At 38.9% G+C, this 20,771-nt stretch overlaps 1 protein-coding gene across 1 annotated transcript in view; it reads right to left on the bottom strand.

The window, feature by feature from the left end:
* Positions 1 to 1,236: 1,236 nt before the first annotated feature.
* The window catches only part of LHFPL1 (LHFPL tetraspan subfamily member 1), a 91,267-nt gene continuing 71,732 nt past the window's right edge, over positions 1,237 to 20,771 (bottom strand). Inside the window, exon 4 of the mRNA XM_090264746.1 lies at positions 1,237 to 2,134. Within this exon, the coding sequence (XP_090120872.1) occupies positions 1,953 to 2,134 (182 nt within the window). The 3' untranslated portion in view covers positions 1,237 to 1,952. The remainder of the gene's footprint in view (positions 2,135 to 20,771) is intronic.

The raw sequence follows: 20,771 nt of genomic DNA, 5'->3' as shown, positions 1-20,771 counted from the left end.
TCTTTTTTTTGGGAAAAGGGGATGTTGCAAACTCAATTACATTGTTCCCTTTACCGTGAGGTATGTTTAACATACCTTGTCTTAATCCACTTCCATAGAGAAGATAACACTTGACCTGAATTTAGTCACCTGTTCCTTTATGTCTGTCATTCTTCTAGTATTCCACATCTTGGTGATATAAACCACCCACATGCGAGTGTGGTCATCCTGAAATTTTTGGCTATCTCCACACTACTGCTTTCCCTGCACCTTTCCTTGTGCGCACTTGCCTCTGCTGTCTAGCCCCCACCATTTATCTCTCAGATTCGTTTTAGGCATCATCTTTTCTAATAAGCTTTCCCATGAACCCCTTTACTCCAAGTTGGTTTAACAGCCCTCCTCTTCACTTACTAGAACTTAATATGCTGTTTGGAAGTTGTTTATCTACATGTTTGACAACACCCCACAACTATCCCTTTTAGGGTGAGGAAATGTGTCTGCATCCTTTTATCCCCAGTACTTAGCACAGAATATGGCATATAATCGGATACTCAAGAAATGTGTCCTGAATGAATGACTAAATTAATGAATGAGCTCATGAATGAAGTATATTCTTGAATTCACTTACCTACATAAGATAAATATAAGGACCTGACCCTTTTGGGGATAGCATATAACTAATAAATCCAGTTTTTACAATTTCTCACCTTCCATGAAAGATTGTACTCCAACAATCTGGAGTAATTAAAAATAAAACAGATGAGCTGGCCTTTTGAGTCACAGGCCCTGCCTAACCCCTAAAGCTATAGTTATGGAACAGTAGAGCTAGCCTGAATTAATTGGGTGTCAGGGAGAGACAAATTTTGTCCCTGGGTGACACTGAGTTCTTCTATACCATCCATCATCCTTGAGCACATTTGGGATGGAGGCCAGTCCTAAAAATAAATCAGACCTTGTTGACATCAGGGCTGTGTTCTTTTATGTCTAACTCACCCCAGATGGAGGGGAAAGCATTTGATGAGCAGTCTTTGAAACAGACAGAGAAACTTATGTCATGGTAGGAATGATCAGAAGGGCAAAAGACCTCTATGGATTTCCTAGTCAATAAAAATGAACTCTGATAGAAATTTCAGTAAGGAGCCAATAGAAACATCCTTGTCATCATCATCATAAAATCATGTTTATTGAGTGCACAACAAATGCTATTATATGCTCAGAACATTTAATGAACACCATTTCTGAATATATAAGGGAATAAGGAATATTTGCCACTATATTTTGATTCCAGTTACCCAGCCAGAACACAAAATAAACTCTTATGAATATACTGAAGTATAATAGAGAATGGGCCTCAGACTATAAGCAAGCATCTTTGGTTAATGTTTTCCTTACTTGAAGTCACCCTCCCCACAACTTAAACAGAAGAGAGGAAGGATGAAAGAGGAGTAGTCCAGGTATAGCCCTGAGAATGTCTCAAAAATCTGAGCAGTGGCACTCTGTAGATAGCAATCAATTCCAGGAAAGGCTGTAGGAATCGAATGGTAGGAACCAGCCTTGTCAATTTTCTTGTCTTTTCTTGCACAAGTGTTCTTACCTAGCCTTGAAGCTTTGGGTTAAGTGGCAGACAGGAGCTATGGAACACTGAAGATCTTCTTGATCTTGATTGTGCAGTTACCTTTCAAATGAGGATCTTCTCCTTATTTTGGATAAATGAGTACTTTGGGACTTGGGGGCTACTGTGTACTCACCAAATAGGTAAACGTTTGAGAAAATCATTGTTAATGAGGAAATTTGTAAGCAGTAACTAACACACTGCCTTAAGGGAAAGTGAAAATGAATGACTGGTGAGTTAAAAAGCATACAAATGTAGGCTACACTGCTGAAACGTGGGTGGCAACTGGCCCAGTCTTAGTACCTCTTGTCAAGACTCCCTTCCATCTACTTCTCCACCCTCTCCAATACTCTGCCAAAGCTCAAGGTTTGAGGTAGTGGTCAAGCTCCATGACATAAGAATTGGTGTTTCTCATGATACTTTCCACCAACATAACAGACTTGGGGTTTTTTCCAGCAAAGCAAGAAAGCCAGGTACAGATCAACATGGCTGCAGCTGCTCCACCTCCAACACAGTAATAGGCCCAGCCAAGCTTACAGGTACCTGTAAAAACAGGGACAGAGACATGAGAGTTAAAGTAAGTGTAGGCAGTAGTGAGTGCAACTGGGATTCCTGTGTCCTCCTTTCCTCCTTTGCTAATGGCTGGCATTTGTTTTAGCAAGAGGTTATAAAATTTTATTATGTTACTGTTGGAACCTGGGGGTGATGTGGGTGATGGTAGTGGTGGTGATGCTAATGACAGTGATGATAAGACAATAATCAAGTGTTAAGAACTAGGCTAAAGTCTTTAGACATATATCTCATTGATCATTACAATAACTACATGAGACTGATAATCTTATTAATCCCTGTTTTATACAAGATGAAACAATCAAGGTATGGGTTAATAGGAAAAAAATGACATTTAGAAAGTGGTAGAGTCAGGATATAAACCCTGGCTCATCTTGACTCTAATGTTCTACATTTTTTCCCACACTGATATACTACACTGCATGGAATGTTTTCAAAGAGATATATACTGCATCATCAGGAGATTTGAAAGGAAAAATAATATCCCTTGTCCCTTACTTTATGTCTTTATCCTAACCTAGCTTTTCAATATTTAGGGAGCAACTATGCATTGGAATCAAGGCCAAGCTACTCAGGGGGTAGTTTCAGTTTGAAAAGAAATGGGAAAGGTCATCTGTTAAAAAGAAAATCTACCTCACGACCTGACCCCCTGTCAGAGGTAGATTCCTTCATTTGAAGTATTTGTGCAAGTTTTTCAGATAATTTTCCTCAAATATTTTTCCTCAGAAAATGTCAATACCCAAAGAAAGGAAAGCAATTATTTTACCAGGGGTCAGAGTAACATCTAACTATAAAAAATCAAGTGCTCATGCAAACAGAACTCTAGAAATTGGGATAGAGACCCAGTGATACAAAATTGCAGGAGTCCTGGGAAAAGAGGTAGGCAGCCACCTTTACATGCCTCATAGTCTCAAAGAAACCTAGTCCTGACTATAGTCAGTTGGGGATGTCAGGACTGATCTTTGTATTGTTAACAAATTATTTTTTAATAATCAAATATTTCTGCTCTCATGGTGCCTAGTGAACCTTAGTTTTTCTTATTGTATTTTTATTTTTTAAAGTATATATTATTGATTATGTTGTTCCAGTAGTCCCAATTTTTTCTCTTTGCTACCCACTTCCCAGTACCCTCTCACTCCAGCAATCTCACCCCCCTTAGTTTATGTCCATGGGTCATGCATATAAGTTATTTGGCTTCACCATTTCCTATATTATTCTTAACTTACCCCTGTCTATTTTGTACCAACCAATTATGCTTCTTAATCCCTGCACCATTTCCCCATTTCTCCCCCTTCTCCCTCCCAGCTGATAACCCTCCAAATGATCCTCATACTTATGACTCAGTTCCTATTAAGTAAGTTCCTTTAACATTTAATATAATAATGGCTTGGTGATGGTGAACTCTTTTAGCTTTACCTTATCTGGGAAGCACTTCATCTGTCCTTCCATTCTAAATGAGAGCTTTGCTGGGTAGAGCAGACTTGGCTGTAGGTCCCTGCTTTTCATGACTTTGAATATTTCTTGCAAATCCCTTCTAGCCTGAAAAGTTTCTTTTCAGAAATCAGGTGACAGTCTTGTAGGCACCACTTTGTACATAACTCTCTGCTTTTCTCTTGCTCCTTTTAAGATTCTCTCTTTACCTTGAATCTTTGGCATTTTAATTATGATGTGTTTTGGTGTCGTCCTCTTTGAGTCGAGCTTTTTGGGACTCTCTGTGCTTCCTAGACTTGCATTTCTATTTTCTTCATTAAATTTTGGAACTTTTCCTTTATTATTCTTTCACATAAGCTTTCAGTTTACCAACAAAGACTATACAAAGAGACAAAGAAGGATATTTCATAATACTTAAGGGAACAACCCATCAAGAAGATATAACCCTTGTAAAAATATATGCATCCAACATACAAGCACCCAAATATATAAGGACTTCAAGAAAAATATCGACAGCAACACATTCATAGTTGGGGACTTTAATACCCTATTGTCAACAATGCTCAGATCATCCAAGCAAAGAAACACCAAGGATATTGTGGCACTGAACAACACCCTAGATCAAATGGACTTAATTGATATATATAGAACCTTTCACCTACACGGAACATTATCAAAGATAGAACACATGGTAGAACACAGAAAAAGCTTCAACAAATTCAAGAAAATTGAAATTATATCCAGCATCATCTCAGACCATAATGGCCTGCAACTGGAAACAACCTCAAGGAAAAACTCAAAAAATTCAAATTCATGGAGAATGAATAACATGCTATTAAATAATGAATGGGTTAACAATGACGTCAAGGAAGAAATCGAAAAGTTTCTGGAAACAAACGAAAATGAACACACAACAGCCCCAAACCTATGGAAAACAGCTAAAGCAGTCCTGAGAGGAAAGTTTATAGCAATACAGGCCTACCTAAAAAGGATAGAAGAATCTCAAGTAAACAACCTAACCCTACAGCTACAATAACTAGAGGAACAACAACAAACAAAGTCCAGAGGGAGTAGGAGGAAGGAAATCATCAAGATCAGAGCAGAATTAAATGACATAGAGACTAAAAGAACAATTCAAAGAATCGATAAAACCAGGAGCTACTTCTTTGAAAAGATAAACAAAATAGACAAGCCATTAATCAGACTCATCAAGAGAAAAAATAGAGAAGACACAAGTAAATAAATTCACAAACAAAAGGGGAGAAAGCATAACTGATACACTACAGAAATACAAAGGATTGTAAGAAATTACTACAAAAAAACTACATGACAAGAAATTTGACAACTTGGGTGAAATGGACAAATTTCTGGAAACAGATAATCTTTCAATACTGATTCAAGAAGGAGCACAAACTTAAATAGATAACAACTAGAAAAATTGAAGCAGTAATAAAAAAATTAAAAAAACTACTGGCATACAAAAGCCCTGGACTGATTGGCTTCACAGGTGAATTTTACAAAACATTTAGGAAGGAACTAACTCCTATCCTTCTCAAACTATTCCAAAAAATTCAAGAAGAGGGAAGACTCCCAAACTCTTCCTATGAGTCAAGTATTATTCTAATTCTAAAACCAGGTCCAAAAAAATCAAAGAAAGAAAACTACAGGCCAATATCGCTGATGAACATAGATATTAAAATCCTCAACACAATAATGGCAAACCAGTTCTAACAATACATTAAAAAGGTCAGAGACCACGATCAGTAGGAGTCATCGCAGGGATGTGAGATGGTATAAAATTCACAAATCAATAAACATAATACACCAAATAAATAAAGCGAAAGATAAAAATTACAAGATCATATCCATAGATGCTGAAAAAGCACTTGATAATGTTCAGCACCCATTTATGATGAAAATATTCAGCAAAATGGGAATAGAGGGAGAATACCTCAACCTGCAGCAACATCATACTCAATTGGCAAAAACTAAAAGCTTTCTCCTTAAGATCAGGAACAAGACAAGGATGCCCATTCTCTCCACTTCTATTCAACATAGCATTGGAAGTTCTATCCATAGCAAACAGACATGAAAAAGAAATAAAAGGCATCCACATTGGGAAAGAGGAAGTAAAACTGTCATTATTTTCAGATGACATGATAGTGGACATAGAAAACCCTATAGACTCCACAGAAAAACTACTCGACCTAATGAGTGAATTTGGCAAAATAGCAGGGTACAATGTCAATATTCAGAAATTAAAGGCATTTTTGTACACCAACATGAAATATCAGAGAGAGAATCTAGTGTAAAACACCGATTCACTATAGCAACAATAAAAATAAAGTATTACAAAAAAAAAAAAAAAAAACTTACAGAAGAAGGAGGTAAAAGACCTATCCTCGGAAAAATTCCGAAAACCGAAGAAAGAAATTAAGGAAGATACAAATTAATGTAGCATAAACAGTGTTCATAGATTGGAAGAATTATTATCAATAAAATGTCTGTATACCCAAAGCACTTTATAGCTTCAACCAAATCCCTATTAAAATACCAATGATATATTTCACAGACTTAGAACAAATACTTCAAAATTTATATGGAACCAAAAATGACCCCGAATAGCCTTCAAAATCTTGAGAAGGAAGAACAAAGTAAGAAATATCACAGGATCTGATATCAAACTATATTTCAAGATCACGATAATTAAAACAGTCTGGTACTGGCATAAGAACAGACCTATAGAGCAGTGAAACAGAATAGAGAGCCCAGAAATAAACCCAGGTCTATACGGTCAACTAATATTTGACAAAGAGGGAAGGAGCATAAAATGGAGTGAGAATAGCCTATTTAACAAATGGTGTTGGGAGACCTGTACAAGGACATGCAAAAAAATTGAAACAAGAACACCAACTTACACCATACACCAGAACCAACTCAAGATAGATAAAAGACTTAAATGTAATCCACGACACCATAAAAGTCCTAGACGGAAACATAGGCAGTAAAATCTCAGATATCCCACACAGCGATATTTTTGCTGATGTATCTCTCAGGACAAGGAAAATAAAGAAAAGAATAAACAAAAATAAAAAATGGGACTACATCAAATTAAAAAGTTTCTGCTCAGTAAAATAAAATATAACCAAGATGAAAAGGGAACCAACTGAATAAGAAAACATATTTGCCAATGATACCTCAGACAAGAGTTTGATCTTCAAAATATATAAAGAATTTATATGACTCAACACTAAGAGGACAGACAAATCAATTAAAAAATGGGAAAAGGACCTGTACGACACTTCTCCAAGGAGGATATACAGAGGGCCCACAAGAACATGAAAAAATGCCCAACAATAGTAGCAATCAGAGAGATGCAAATTAAAACCACAATGAGATAACACCACACACCAGTCAGAATGGCCATCATTAACAAATCAACAACAAGATGGCAGAGGAGTGAGGAGAGGCTGCGGTTTCAGGCTCCCAAGACCCGTCTGCAGTTTGGGCTAATTGCAGACAGAACGTCTCAGTGAGGAGCTGGACACTGGCAAGAGTCGAGCCAAGGCACTGCTGGATTAGAGAAAATCCTTCTGGGAACAACCTGTTTAGTGAGGATAGCGGAGGAAAAGGGGACGAAACGGGATTCCTGACTGGGGCGGCTGCCCGAGCTGTGGCTGGAAGTACACAAAGGCTTTTTGGCAACCACAGGCTATCCTGGAGAGGAGTTGGGAGGAGAGCGGATCTCTGCCCGCTGGCAGAGACGGGACTCGACCAAGTGGCATTGGCGCCGAAGGACAGAAGACAGCGTGCTGCCGGGCAAGTGAGAACGTAATTCTCCTTTATATTTTTCTCTAGTGGACGGTAGAGAGGGGAGGAAAGTTTGGGGGTGGTAGGCCATTCTTGAGGAGTGCAGGCGCAGAGGCGCACTCATCCACTCCCCAACCCTACCCTTGGGTCGCGGGGGCGCGCATAGGGAAGTGCTCTCACTCACTGGCCCAGGTGCGCGGCGCCATGAGTCCAGGTGTCCTTCGGACACTCCCCAACAGACATAAGATCAGTGCCCCAACGGGCACAGGGAGGGCCCACTGAACACGCAGAGGACCGTGCACAGATACCCCTAGACAGCTCCTGTGAGCGCCGGGCCCCAGGCCTGAAAGCAGACCACTAGTGCAGGCTCTGTTTGTGCTGACCCAGACGGGAGAGGGAAGGTGGGCGGCTGCAGCACAGGAACAGCGGGCGGCAGCAACTCACAGACGCTCACTTCCACTGTGCACAAGTGTCCGCGGCCCACCCTAAGAGTCCAGAGACCAACTCCCAGAGCTCTGCTCAGCCAGACTAAGGGCACGGGCGGAGCACGAGCGAGAAAACACCTCAGCCAGGGGACAATAAGCACCAATCGCAGGGAAAGCTCTCAGGCACCCTGCCTGTGCAGGGACGTGTGAGGGGACACCTCAGCACGAACACAGAAACACCTCGGCCCGGCAACAATAGGCTCCAACCGCGGGGCAAACTCTCGGGCGGTGCAGGGGCTCGAGTGCAAGGACACCTCAACTGGCTCCAGCGGGCAGCAAGGGAGCGCGCTGTGCCAGCAACCGTGGGCGCGCGCCATTGCGGCAACCGCGGACGCACACCAGTGCTGCAAGAAACAAGAACCTCTGAACTGCCACACTAGACCAGCTGCGGACGCAGAAAAAGAAGGCAACACACCAAGGCTAAAACGGAATAAAAACATGGCTTTTTTATTTTTTTTTAATTTTTTTCTCTCTTTCTTCTTTCTTTCTTTCTTCTTAATTCTTTCTTTTCTTTCTTTCTTTCTTTCTTTATTCTTTTCTTTCTTCTCTTTTCTTGGGTTTTTTGGGGGGGAGGGGTTTTGGGTTTTTTTTTTCAATTTTTTTCTCTCTTTCTTCTTTCTTTCTTCTTTATTCTTTCTTTTCAATCTTTCTTCTTTTCTTTCTTCTCTTTTCTTGGGTTTTTTTTGGGGGGGGTGTTTTCTCCCCTTCCAAAAAGAATAACAAACTTTATCTCTAACGTGTTGCATATAACCTCTCCTTCTCATCCTTTCTCTTTAATCGTTGCTTATTCGTTTGTGTGTCTAGTTTAGCCCCCCTATCACTCTAAATAATAGAATATAATTACTATATAAACGCAATACAATACAATCCCAATTTCTTACTACATTATGCATTTTTCCATCCTTTTCTTCTATTTTTATTAACATACAATGTAAATATTACCTACTGGCTTGCACAGTCTCAACTATTATTAATCTATCACCCCCTCTATCAAAAATTATATTTTTCCTCCCCAAAAATAACTCTTATCTATTCTTCTTATAGTATAAAAGCTCTAATCTCTTTACATTTATATTAATACAGGCTCGTTGGCTGATGAAAGAGGGATAGAGTGGGGGATACTCTTTGAGGGTGTGAGTCTCCTGCCTGGGCTGTGTGTTTATGTTTTTAATAGCATATCCACAAAAGAACTCAAGACAAAGCGGATAGAGTGACTCTCAACCAACTACCCAGAAGGAAGATCCTATCAAAGAACATCTGAAATATAACCAAACAGCATAAACAAACAACATAAAGGGTAACTCAAGAACATCAGGTTCAGGATATCAAAGAGACTGCACCACTGAAACTCCCAGAACTCCGATAAAGAATCTCACACCACAAAAGAGGGAAGTCAAAGCAGACTACCCCCCCCCAAAAAAAATAAATAAATAAATAAATAAATAAATAAAAACAAAAAGAATCCAACATGGTAAGACGCAAAAATAACCCCTCAATGAAGAGAAAAGAGGAATCCTCAGAAAGAGAGATAGATGAAATAGACATAGCCCAACTGTCAGACATGGAATTCAAAACAATGGTGGTAAAGAAGCTCAATATACTGAACATCCTTAAAATCAACTATGACAACCTTCAAGGAAGTTACCAGCAGCTCCAAGAAAATTACAGGGAACTTACAGAGAACTACACCAGCATAAAAAAAGACATAGAAACTGTTAACAAGAACCAGGAAGAAATTAAGAATGTAATCTCTGAACTGAAAAACACAGTAGAATCAGTCAAAAGCAGACTAAACGAAGCAGAGGATCAGATTAGTGAGTTAGCAGATAATGTAGAGAAAAACTCCCAGACAATAAAGCAAAATGAAAAAAGATTGAGAAAATATGAACAAGATGTAAGGGAATTACAGGATAGCATGAGAAGAAATAATATCAGGATCATAGAAATTAGAGAGGGAGAAGAAAAGGACCATGGAATTGAAAAACTGATAGGAGAAATAGTGACAGAAAATATTCTGAACCAGATGAGAGAAAAAGTTATACAAGTTCAAGAAGCACAGAGTTCCAATGAAGAGGAACCCTCAAAAACCCACTCCAAGGTACATCATAGTTAAAATGGAAACATTCCAAGACAAAGAGAGAATCCGAAAAGCAGCAAGAGCAAAACAGCAAATAACATACAAGGGAGCTGCGATAAGGCTATCAACTGATTTCTCAGCACAAACATTACAAGCCAGGAGGGAATGGTCAAAAATATTTCAAGCAATAAAAACAAAGGCCTACAATCAAGAATACTCTACCCAGCAAGGCTCTCATTCAAAATAGAAGGTGAAATAAGGAGTTTCTCAGACAAAGGAAGACTGAAAGAATACACCTCCACCAAACCAGCATTGCAAGAGATGCTAAAGGGAGTGTTCTAAGGAAAAAGAAGAAAAGAACAAGAGAGGAGAGGAACAGAGGTACAAAGGGAAATGAATAAATATACGTCAATAATAACCTTAAATATAAATGGATTAAATCCTCCAATTAAAAGACATAGGGTAACGGAATGGATAAGAAAAGGGGACCCACATATTTGCTGTCTACAAGAAACACACCTCAAAACAAAAGATTTACACAGACTGAAAGTAAAGGGATATAAAAAAATATTCCAAGCAAACGGGCCAGAAAAAAAAGCCGGGGTAGCAATCCTCATATCAGACAAAACAGATTTCAAAGCAAGGGCAATAAAAAGAGACAAAGAAGGACATTTCATAATATTTAAAGGAACAATCCATCAAGAAGATATGACTTTCATAAACATATATGCACCCAACATAGGAGCACCCAAATACATAAAGCAAATACTAGAAGACCACAAAAAGGATATCAACAACAACACACTCATAGTAGGGGACTTCAACACTCCATTATCAACAATAGACCGATCATCCAAGCAAAGAAACACCAAGGATATACAGGCATTGAACAACACACTAAACCACATGGATCTAACTGATATATATAGAACTTTCCACCCCAAAGAAGCAAAATATACATTCTTTTCAAGTGCACATGGAACATTTTCAAAGATAGACCACATGATAGGTCACAAAACAAGCCTCAACAAATTCAAGAAAACTGAAATCATATCACGCATCTTTTCAGATCACAATGCCTTGAAACTAGAAATCAACCTCAGAGAAAAAAATGAAAGACACCCAAACTCATGGAGATTGAATAACATGCTATTAAATAATGAATGGGTTAACAATGACATCAAAGAAGAAATCAAGAAATTTCTAGAAACTAATGATAATGAGCACACAACAGCCCAAAACCTGTGGGACACAGCAAAAGCAGTCCTGAGAGGGAAGTTCATAGCAATACAGGCATATCTGAAAAGGATAGAAGAATCTCAAATACAAAACCTAACCATAAACCTACAAGAACTAGAACAACAACAACAAACAAAGACTAGGGTAAGAAGAAGGAATGAAATCATCAAGCTCAGAGCAGAACTAAATGACATAGAGACTAAACCAACATTCCAAAAGATCAAAAAAACTAGGAGCTGGTTCTTTGAAAAAATAAACAAAATCGACAAGCTTCTAGCCAGTCTAATCAAGAAAAAAAGGGAGAAGACCCAAATAAACAAAATCAGAAATGAAAGAGGAGAAATCACGACTGATACCTCAGAAATACAAACAATTATTAGAAATTACTACAAACAACTCTATGGCAAGAAATTTGACAATCTAGAACAAATGGACAAATTTCTAGAAGCATACAACCTTCCAAAACTGAATCAAGAAGAATTGGAAAGCCTCAGCAGGCCAATAACAAAAAAGGAAATTGAAACAGTAATCCAAAATCTCTCTGCACACAAAAGCCCTGGACCGGATGGCTTCACAGGCGAATTTTACAAAACATTTAGGGAAGAACTAACTCCTTCCTTCCTCAAACTGTTCCAAAAAATCGAAGAAGAGGGGAAAATCCCAAACTCTTTCTATGAACCCAGTATTATCCTAATCCCCAAACCAGGTCAAGACAGAACAAAAAAGAAAACTACAGGCCAATATCACTGATGAACATAGATGCTAAAATCCTCAATAAAATATTGGCAAACAGGATCCAGCAATACATCAAAGAGATCATACATCATGATCAAGTGGGCTTCATTCCAGGGATGCAAGGATGGTTTAATATTCGCAAATCAATAAACATAATACATCACCTAAACAGAATGAAAGACAAAAATCACATGATCATATCAATAGATGCAGAAAAAGCATTTGATAAAGTACAACACCCATTTGTGATGAAAACATTCAGCAAAATGGGAATAGAGGGAGCATACCTTAACATAATTAAGGCTATATATGAGAAGCCTGAGGCCAACATATTACTCAATGGACAAAAACTGAAAGCATTCCCCCCTGAACTCAGGAACTAGACAAGGTTGTCCACTCTCTCCACTCCTTTTCAACATAGTGTTGGAAGTCCTAGCCACAGCAATCAGACAAGAAAAAGAAATAAAAAGCATCCAAATTGGGAAAGAGGAAGTAAAACTTTCATTATATGCAGATGACATGATAGTATACCTAGGAAATCCTATAAACTCCACTAAAAGACTACTTGATATAATAAGTGAATATGGCAAAATCGCAGGGTACAAAATAAATATCCAGAAATCTAAGGTATTTCTGTACACAAACAATAAAATAGCAGAGACAAAAGCAAGAAAGAAAATACCATTTACTATAGCAACAAGAAAAATAAAGTACCTAGGAGTAAACTTAACCAAAGAGATAAAAGACCTGTACTCTGAAAATTACATAACATTGAAGAAAGAAATTAAGGAAGATACAAATAAATGGAAGCAAATACCACGTTCTTGGATTGGAAGAATCAACATCATCAAAATGGCCATACTACCCAAAGCAATTTACAGATTCAATGCAATCCCTATTAAAATACGAATGACATATTTCACAGACCTAGAACAAATACTCTGTAAATTCATATGGAACCAAAAAAGACCCCGAATAGCAAAAGCAATCTTGAGACAGAAGAACACAGCACGAAGAATCACAACACCAGATATCAAACAATACTACAAAGCCACTGTAATCAAAACAGTCTGGTACTGGCATAAGAACAGACATATAGATCAGTGGAACAGAATAGAGAGTCCAGAAATAAACCGAGGCCTCTATGGTCAACTAATATTTGACAAAGGAGGAAGGAACATAAAATGGAGTGAGAAGAGCCTCTTTAACAAATGGTGCTGGGAGAACAGGTTAGGGACCTGCAAAAAAATGAAACTAGACCACCAACTTACACCACACAGGAGAGTAAACTCAAGATGGATTAAAGACTTAAATATAAGCCGTGACACCATAAAAGTCCTAGAGGAAAACATAGGCAAGAAAATATCAGATATCTCACGTAACAATCCCTTCACAGATACATCTCCTAAAGCAAGAGAAATAAAGGAAAAAATAAATAAATGGGATTATATCAAACTAAAGAGTTTCTGCTCATCAAAAGAAAACATCAGCAAGATGAAAAGGAAACCAACCATATGGGAAAACATATTTGCGAATGACATCACAGACAGGGGACTGATTTCCAAAATATATAAAGAGCTGATACGACTCAACATCAAGAAAACATACAACCCAATTAAAAAATGGGCAAGGGACCTGAACAAACACTTCTCCGAAGAGGACATACAGAAGGTCCATAGACACATGAAAAAATGCTCAACATCATTAGTCATCAGGGAGATGCAAATTAAAACCACAATGAGATACCATTTTACACCAGTCAGAATGGCCATCATCAACAAATCAACAAACAACAAGTACTGGCGAGGATATGGAGAAAAGGGAACCCTACTGCACTGTTGGTGGGAATGCAGACTGGTGCAGCCACTATGGAGAACAGTATAGAATTACCTGAAAAGATAAAAAATGGAACTGCCTTTTGAACCAGCGACTCCATTACTAGGATTATACTCGAAGAATCTTGAAACACCAATTCAAAAGAACTTATGCACCCCTATGTTCATTGCAGCACTGTTTACAATAGCTAAGTGCTGGAAACAACCTAAGTGCCCATCTGTAGATGAGTGGATCAAAAAACTGTGGTACATTTACACAATGGAATACTATGTAGCAGAAAGAAAGAAGGAACTCCTGCCATTTGCAACAACATGGATGGAACTAGAGAGAATTATGCTTAGTGAAATAAGCCAGGCAAAGAAAGAAAAATACCATATGATATCACCTAATACAGGAAACTAAAGAACAACACAAACAAAGGAACTAAATAGAACAAAGAGCAGAATAGCAGTCATTTGGGGTAGGGGAGAGGGAGAGAAGGGGGATAAGTAAGGGAAGGGTTTAGTCAAAGAACCCGTATAAATGACTCATGGACATGGACAACGGGGAGGGATATGATTGTGGGAGAGTGGGTGGGTTGGGTGGGGGAGAGAAGTTGGGTGAAAGGGCACAATTGTAATTGAAAAACCAAAATAAAAATAAAAATAAAAAATAAAAAGCGGAAAACATAAAGCAATACTCAAAAAAAAAAAAACATAAAACAAATCAACAAACAAGTTTTGGTGAGGATGCCGAAAAAAATGAAACTCTAGTGCACTGGTGGGTTCCAGATTAGTGGAGCCACTGTGGAAAACAGTGTGGAATTTCCTCAAAAAACTGGAAGTGGAATGGCCTTTTGATACAGCAATTCCACTGCTAGAATTATACCCTAAGAATCCTGAGGAGATCTAAGATGGTGGAGGAGTAAGTAGAAGCTACACTAACCTCCTCCCAGGACCAATCTGGAATTGCAACTTAATTGGGGAGAAATCATCTGGAATAACCCACTGAACACTAGCTGGAGAGAAGTCTTATAAACACGGCGAGATAGAAAAGGCCACTTCATCAGAATGTGAGTGGTAGGATGTGCGGAGATGTGACAGGGCTGGCCAGGATCCCACAGGTGGCAGCTGAAGGAACTGAGAAACAGCTCAGCAGCTGAGAGTTCCCACTGAGCAGGGCAGGGTCTAAATCCCGAGTTGGGCTCAACAGAGCAGAAAGTAAAATAGCATCCAGCTGTAAAAAGCGAAAACCACAGGGATTTTTGCTGGCCTGAAAGAAACAGCTGGAAACAAAGAGCTCTTAAACAGATCATGTATGAAAATACTTTGGCACCCACTTACCCTGGGCTCAAACAGAGCAAGGGCAGAGAGGATGAGAGAGACTTGGGGAAAATTTGGATTGGCGGCTTTAAGGAGAGAACTGAGGAAGCAGCCGACCGGGTGCCAGTGCTGACTCATTCCCCATACTGCAGGCAGACTATTCCCCTCCAAGTGGCATCAGCCTGAGGGGAAGCAAAAGCCACACCCACAAAAATTATTCTGCCCCACCCTTGGTGCTTAAGCCAGATGGCTGATAATGGACTGAATAGATTAACAAATAAAGGAGACAGACAAAGGCAGTAGATCCCTGGAAGTCTCCAACAGGCTGCCTGGGCACAGACTGATACATGATCTCACACCACCAGGGGCAGATCCAGGAAGTTCAGATCAATCTAAGAAGCAGCAACAAACAAGAAGAGTCACAAAAATGGGGAGACAGAGAAACAACCCTTCATTGAAAGGAAAGGAGAAATCCCCAGAAAGAATACTAAATGAAATAGAGAAAAGTAAACTATCAGACATGGAATTCAAAACATGGATTATAGGGAGGCTCAATGAGCTCAGTGAGTCAAAGAAAACTATAAAGAACTCCAGGGAAACTACAAGAAAGTTACTGAGAATTATACCAGCATGAAAAAAAACATAGAAGCTTGCAATAAGAAGCAGGAGAAAATGAAGAATACTATTTCTGAATTGAAGAACACAGTAGAAGAAATTAAAAGCACGCTAAAGGAAGCAAAAAGTCAGATGAGCAAGCTGAAGGACAACATAAAAAAAATTCCCAGACAGTGCAACAAAATGAAAAAAGACTGAACAAGAATGAAGAGGTTTTAAGAAAGCTGTAGGACAACATGAAATGTAATATATCCATATCATAGGACTATCAGAAGGAGAAGAAGAGGAGCAAGGGATAGAAAACCTGTTTGAAAAAGTAATGACAGAAAACATCCCTAACTTGATGAGAGAAAGAGTCACACAAGTCCAGGGAGCACAGAGGGTCCCAATGAAGATGAACCCCAACAGGCCCACTCCATCATAATTAAAATGGCAACATTCAAAGACAAAGTGAGAATCCTAAAAGCAGCAAGAGAGAAACAACTAATAACATACAAGGGAGCTCCGATAAGGCTATCGACCGATTTCTCAACAGAAACACTACAAGCCAAGAGAGAATGACAAAAAATATTCCAAGCAATGAAAAACAAAGGCCTACATCCAAGACTACTCTACCCAGCAAGGCAATCATTCAAAATGGAAGGTGAAATAAGTAGTTTTCCAGACAAAAGAAGGCTAAAAGAATACACCTCCACCAAAGCAGCATTGCAAGAGATGGTAAAGGGTCCACTTTAAGAAGAGGAAGAAACAGAGAGAGACAAAGTGAAACACAAGTACAAAAGGAAAATAATGACAATGAATAAGTATCTATCAATAATAACCTTAAATGTAATTAAATACACCAATCAAAAGACACAGGGTAGCTGAATGGATTAGAAAGCATGACTCACATATATGCTGTCTACAAGAGACCCACCTCAGAACAAAAGATCTACACACATTAAAAGTGAAGGGATGGAAAAAATATTCCAGGCAAATGGACATGAATAAAAAGCTAGGGTAGCAATACTTATATCAGACAAAACAGATTTCACAGTAAAGGCCATAAAAAGAGACAAAGAAGGACATTTTCTAATACTTAAGGGGAAATCTATCTAGATGATATAACCCTGGTAAACATATATTCACCCAACATAGGAGCACCCAACTTTTTAAGGAAAAGTTTGAAAGAATTCAGGAAATATATAGAAAGGAACACACTCATTGTAAGGGACTTTAACACCCTGTTGTCAACAATGGGAAGATCTTCAAAGTAAAGAAATACCAAAAATATTTAGGCATTGAACAACATTCTAGATCAAATGGACTTAATATTTATAGAAATTTTCACCCCGAAGAAGTAAAATACACATTCTTTTCAGTGCACATGGAACATTTGCAAAGATGGACCACATGGTAGGACACAAAACAAGCCTCAACAAATTCAAGAAAACTGAAATTATACCAAGCATCTTCTCAGATCACAATGCCTTGAAACTGAAAATCAACCTCAAGGAAAAACTCAAAAAAATTCAAATTCATGGAGAATGAATAACATGTTACTAAATAATGAATGGGTTAACAATGACATAAAGGAAGAAATTTAAAAGTTTCTGGAAACAAATGATAATGAACACACAGCAGCCCAAATCCTATGGGATACAGATTAAGCAGTCCTGAGAGGAAAGTTTATAGCAATACAGGCCTACCAAAAAGGGATAGTAGAATATCAAATAAAAAATCTAACCCTACAGCTACAAGAACTAGGGAAACAAGAACAAACAAATCCCAGAGAGAGTAGAAGAAAGTAAATCATCAAGATCAGAGCAGAATTAAATGACATACAGACTAAACAAACAATTCAAAAGATCAATAAAACCAGGAGCCTATTTTTTGAAAAGATAAACAAAATTGACAAGCCATTAACTAGGCACATCAAGAAAAAAAAAGGACCCAAATAAACAAAATCAGAAATGAAAGAGGAGAAATCTCAACCAATACCACAGAAATAGAAAGTATTGTAAGAAATTATTACAAACAACTATATCACAAGAAATTTGACAACCTAGATTAAATGCACAGATTTCTGGAAACGTATAATCTTCCAAAACTGAATCAAGAAGAAGCAGAAAGCCTGAACAGACCAATAACAACTAGTGAAATTGTAGCAGTAATAAAAAAAACTCCCAGCACACAAAAGCCCTAGACCAGATGGCTTCACAGGTGAATTTTAAAAAAACATTTAGGGAAGAAATAACTCCTATCCTTCTCTGACTATTCCAAAAAATTAAAGAAGAGGGAAGACTCCCAAATTCTTTCTACGGAACCATTATTACTCTAATTCCAAAACTAGGTCAAGACATAACAAAGAAAGAAAACTACAGGCCAATATCGCTGAAGAACATAGATGTTAAAATCCTCAACACAATATTGACAAACCGCATCCAGCAGCATATTGAAAAGATCATACACCATGTATCAAGTGGGATTCATCCCAGGGATACAAAGATGGTTTAATATTTGCAAGTCAATAAATGTTATACATGAAATAAACAAAATGAAAGATAAAAACCACGTGATCATATCAATAGATGCTGAAAAAGAATTTGATAAATTACAACACTCATTTATGATGAAAACACTCAGCAAAATGGCAATAGAGGGAGCATACCTCAACATCATAAAGGCCATATATGAGAAACCTGAAGCCAACATCATACTCAAAAGGAAAAAACTGAAATCATTCCCTGTAAGATCAAGAAAAAGACAGGGAAGTCCACTCTCTCCATTCTTTTTCAACATAGTCTTGGAAGTTCTAGCCACAGCAATCAGACAGGAAAGAGAAAGAAAAGGTATCCAAATTGGAGAAGAGGAAGTAAAACTGTCATTATTTACAGATGACATCATAGTGTACATAGAAAACCCTATAGACTCCACCTAAAAACTACTCTACATAATAAGTGAATTTGGCAAAATATCAGGGTACAATGTCAATATTCAGAAATCAAAGGCATTTCTGTACACCAACAAGAAAATGTCAGACTTCTGGCCAATATGGAAGCCTAGACTGACACCCTTCATCTCCCTCCACAACTAAGAAAGAATACATGTACCTCAAAAACAGAAATAACCAGAAGTTCCAGAAAATAAAACTACATTGAAGTCCAATGTATGAAGTTATAAAGCAGTGGTGCTCATCCGGATGGGTAGGAGGGGTGAAGCCGGAGAGGAGAGGTCAAGCTGTGCTGACAGTGACAGCTAAGGTGATGGCAGTGGGACAGCGGTAAGCTCAGACACCTGTGTTTAAGGTGAGGCAGAAAGCACCTGAAGAGCACCCCCGACTGCAGACCGAACCCGTCAGCTCACGATTCCAACACCAGGGAAGGCAGACCAGCATTGCCTCCAACTGTGAAGGCTGAAAGGGGTGGGGATGGAGGAAGAAGCTCCCGGGCTCTTAGCAGAGAGTAAATGGTAAGAATCCATCTTGGACCCCAATCCCCACACAAAATATCACAGCGTGGTGAGAACGATAGCCTTGGCAGTGATGAGTGCACAGGGATCCACCCCCTATAGCTTAGGAGGTGTGACAGCCCCGCTGAGGAAACAAAGGTAAACACAAAACTGTCAGCATAGCAGACATTATAATAGAGAGCCCAGTGAAACAGCTGACCAGCCAGCAAATATCTGATCTAACAGATCAGCAGATAGGAAATCTTTCTGAGGCACAGTTCAGAGCTTTGGTTATAAGAATGCTTACAGACCTGACAGCAAATCTTAAACAATACGGGGAAGGAATTAAGGCTAGTCCTGCTGAAATGAACAAAAACACATACAAAACTAGTGATGAGGAAAAGAAAACCAAGGATCAAATCAACAAATTGGAACATAGGGAAGGAACAAACAGACAAACAGTGCAGAAAGAGGAAACAAAAAGTGAGGAAAATGAGGAGAAGCTCAGAAACCTATGGGACAGCTATAAGTGAGCCAACATCCAAATCATAGAGTTACCAGAAAGTGAAGTAGAAGAACTAGAAATGGAAAATTATGTGAAAAAATAATGAAGCAGAACTTCCCTAACTTGGGGAAGGAAATAGACTTACAGGTACAGGAAGCACAGAGAGTTCCAAAAAATACTGAACCCAGGGAGAACCACACAAAGACACATTATAATCAAAATGTCAATAATTAAGGAAAAAGAGAGAATCTTAAAAGCAGCAAGAGAGAAGAAGAGGCCTTAAGTCAGGAACCCCACGTGGCTACCAGAGTTTATGGCTTAGAAGCTGATGTATCTGGCATAGATCCAGTAGGGTGGTAGGTCTTCACTTATTGACAACTCCTCCTTCCCTAGAAAATCTAACTCCCCCCAGCCAGACCTCAGAAACACCTCAGAAGACCCCAGAATGATCTAGCCAAGGTAAAACTTTTTAAGGTATTAGATCTCAGACAAACATTAGAGATAGAGACTGAGTACAGGAATGCAAATGCTTGGGTAGAATGGGTCAAATTTACCATTAAATCCCTGAATAAAAGCAACTGTTATTCTTGTACCACAGGGAGGCCCCAGGCACAAGTCATACCATTTCCACTAGGCTGGGACTCTGACCCTTCGGGAATGGCCTCTATGCTCGCTCTCTCCCAGGATAAGAATGCATGAGGAAATGAGACTTGCAGAAGCTTGTCTCTCCTCTTTCCCTCTATAAGGAATAATGGGACTCAATCCCTTCCTTCATACTCAGTGGGGCCCATGAATTACTCTTCTTGCCTCTCTAGGTGGGAAGCGAATTCGGGTACCCCTGTGGGAGAACTAACATGCACTCATACCAGAAATGTGAGCCACCTTCACAGTGGGGCCGGCAACTATATTCCCCTCTGAATCCCCAGAGCAGATGTCTGGTGGTATTGTGGGCAGAGGAGTCTCTGGAAAATCCTACCTGACAGGTGGAGTGGAATCTGTGCCCTGGTTCAAATGGCTATCCCATTTACTCCAGCATTTCCAAAACTGGTCAAGACTGCCCCTGCTAAGAAAAAGAGGTCCATGGCGCCTGATGGATCCTTCGATCCTCATATCTATATTGATGCCATTGGGGTCCCTAGAGGAGTTC

Source organism: Furipterus horrens, unplaced genomic scaffold, assembly GCF_987537825.1.
Source record: "Furipterus horrens unplaced genomic scaffold, mFurHor1.1.pri manual_scaffold_17, whole genome shotgun sequence".
Taxonomy (NCBI): Eukaryota; Metazoa; Chordata; class Mammalia; order Chiroptera; family Furipteridae; genus Furipterus; species Furipterus horrens.
The sequence above is the reverse complement of the archived record's forward strand: the minus strand, read 5'-3'. Positions and strand labels throughout refer to the sequence as shown.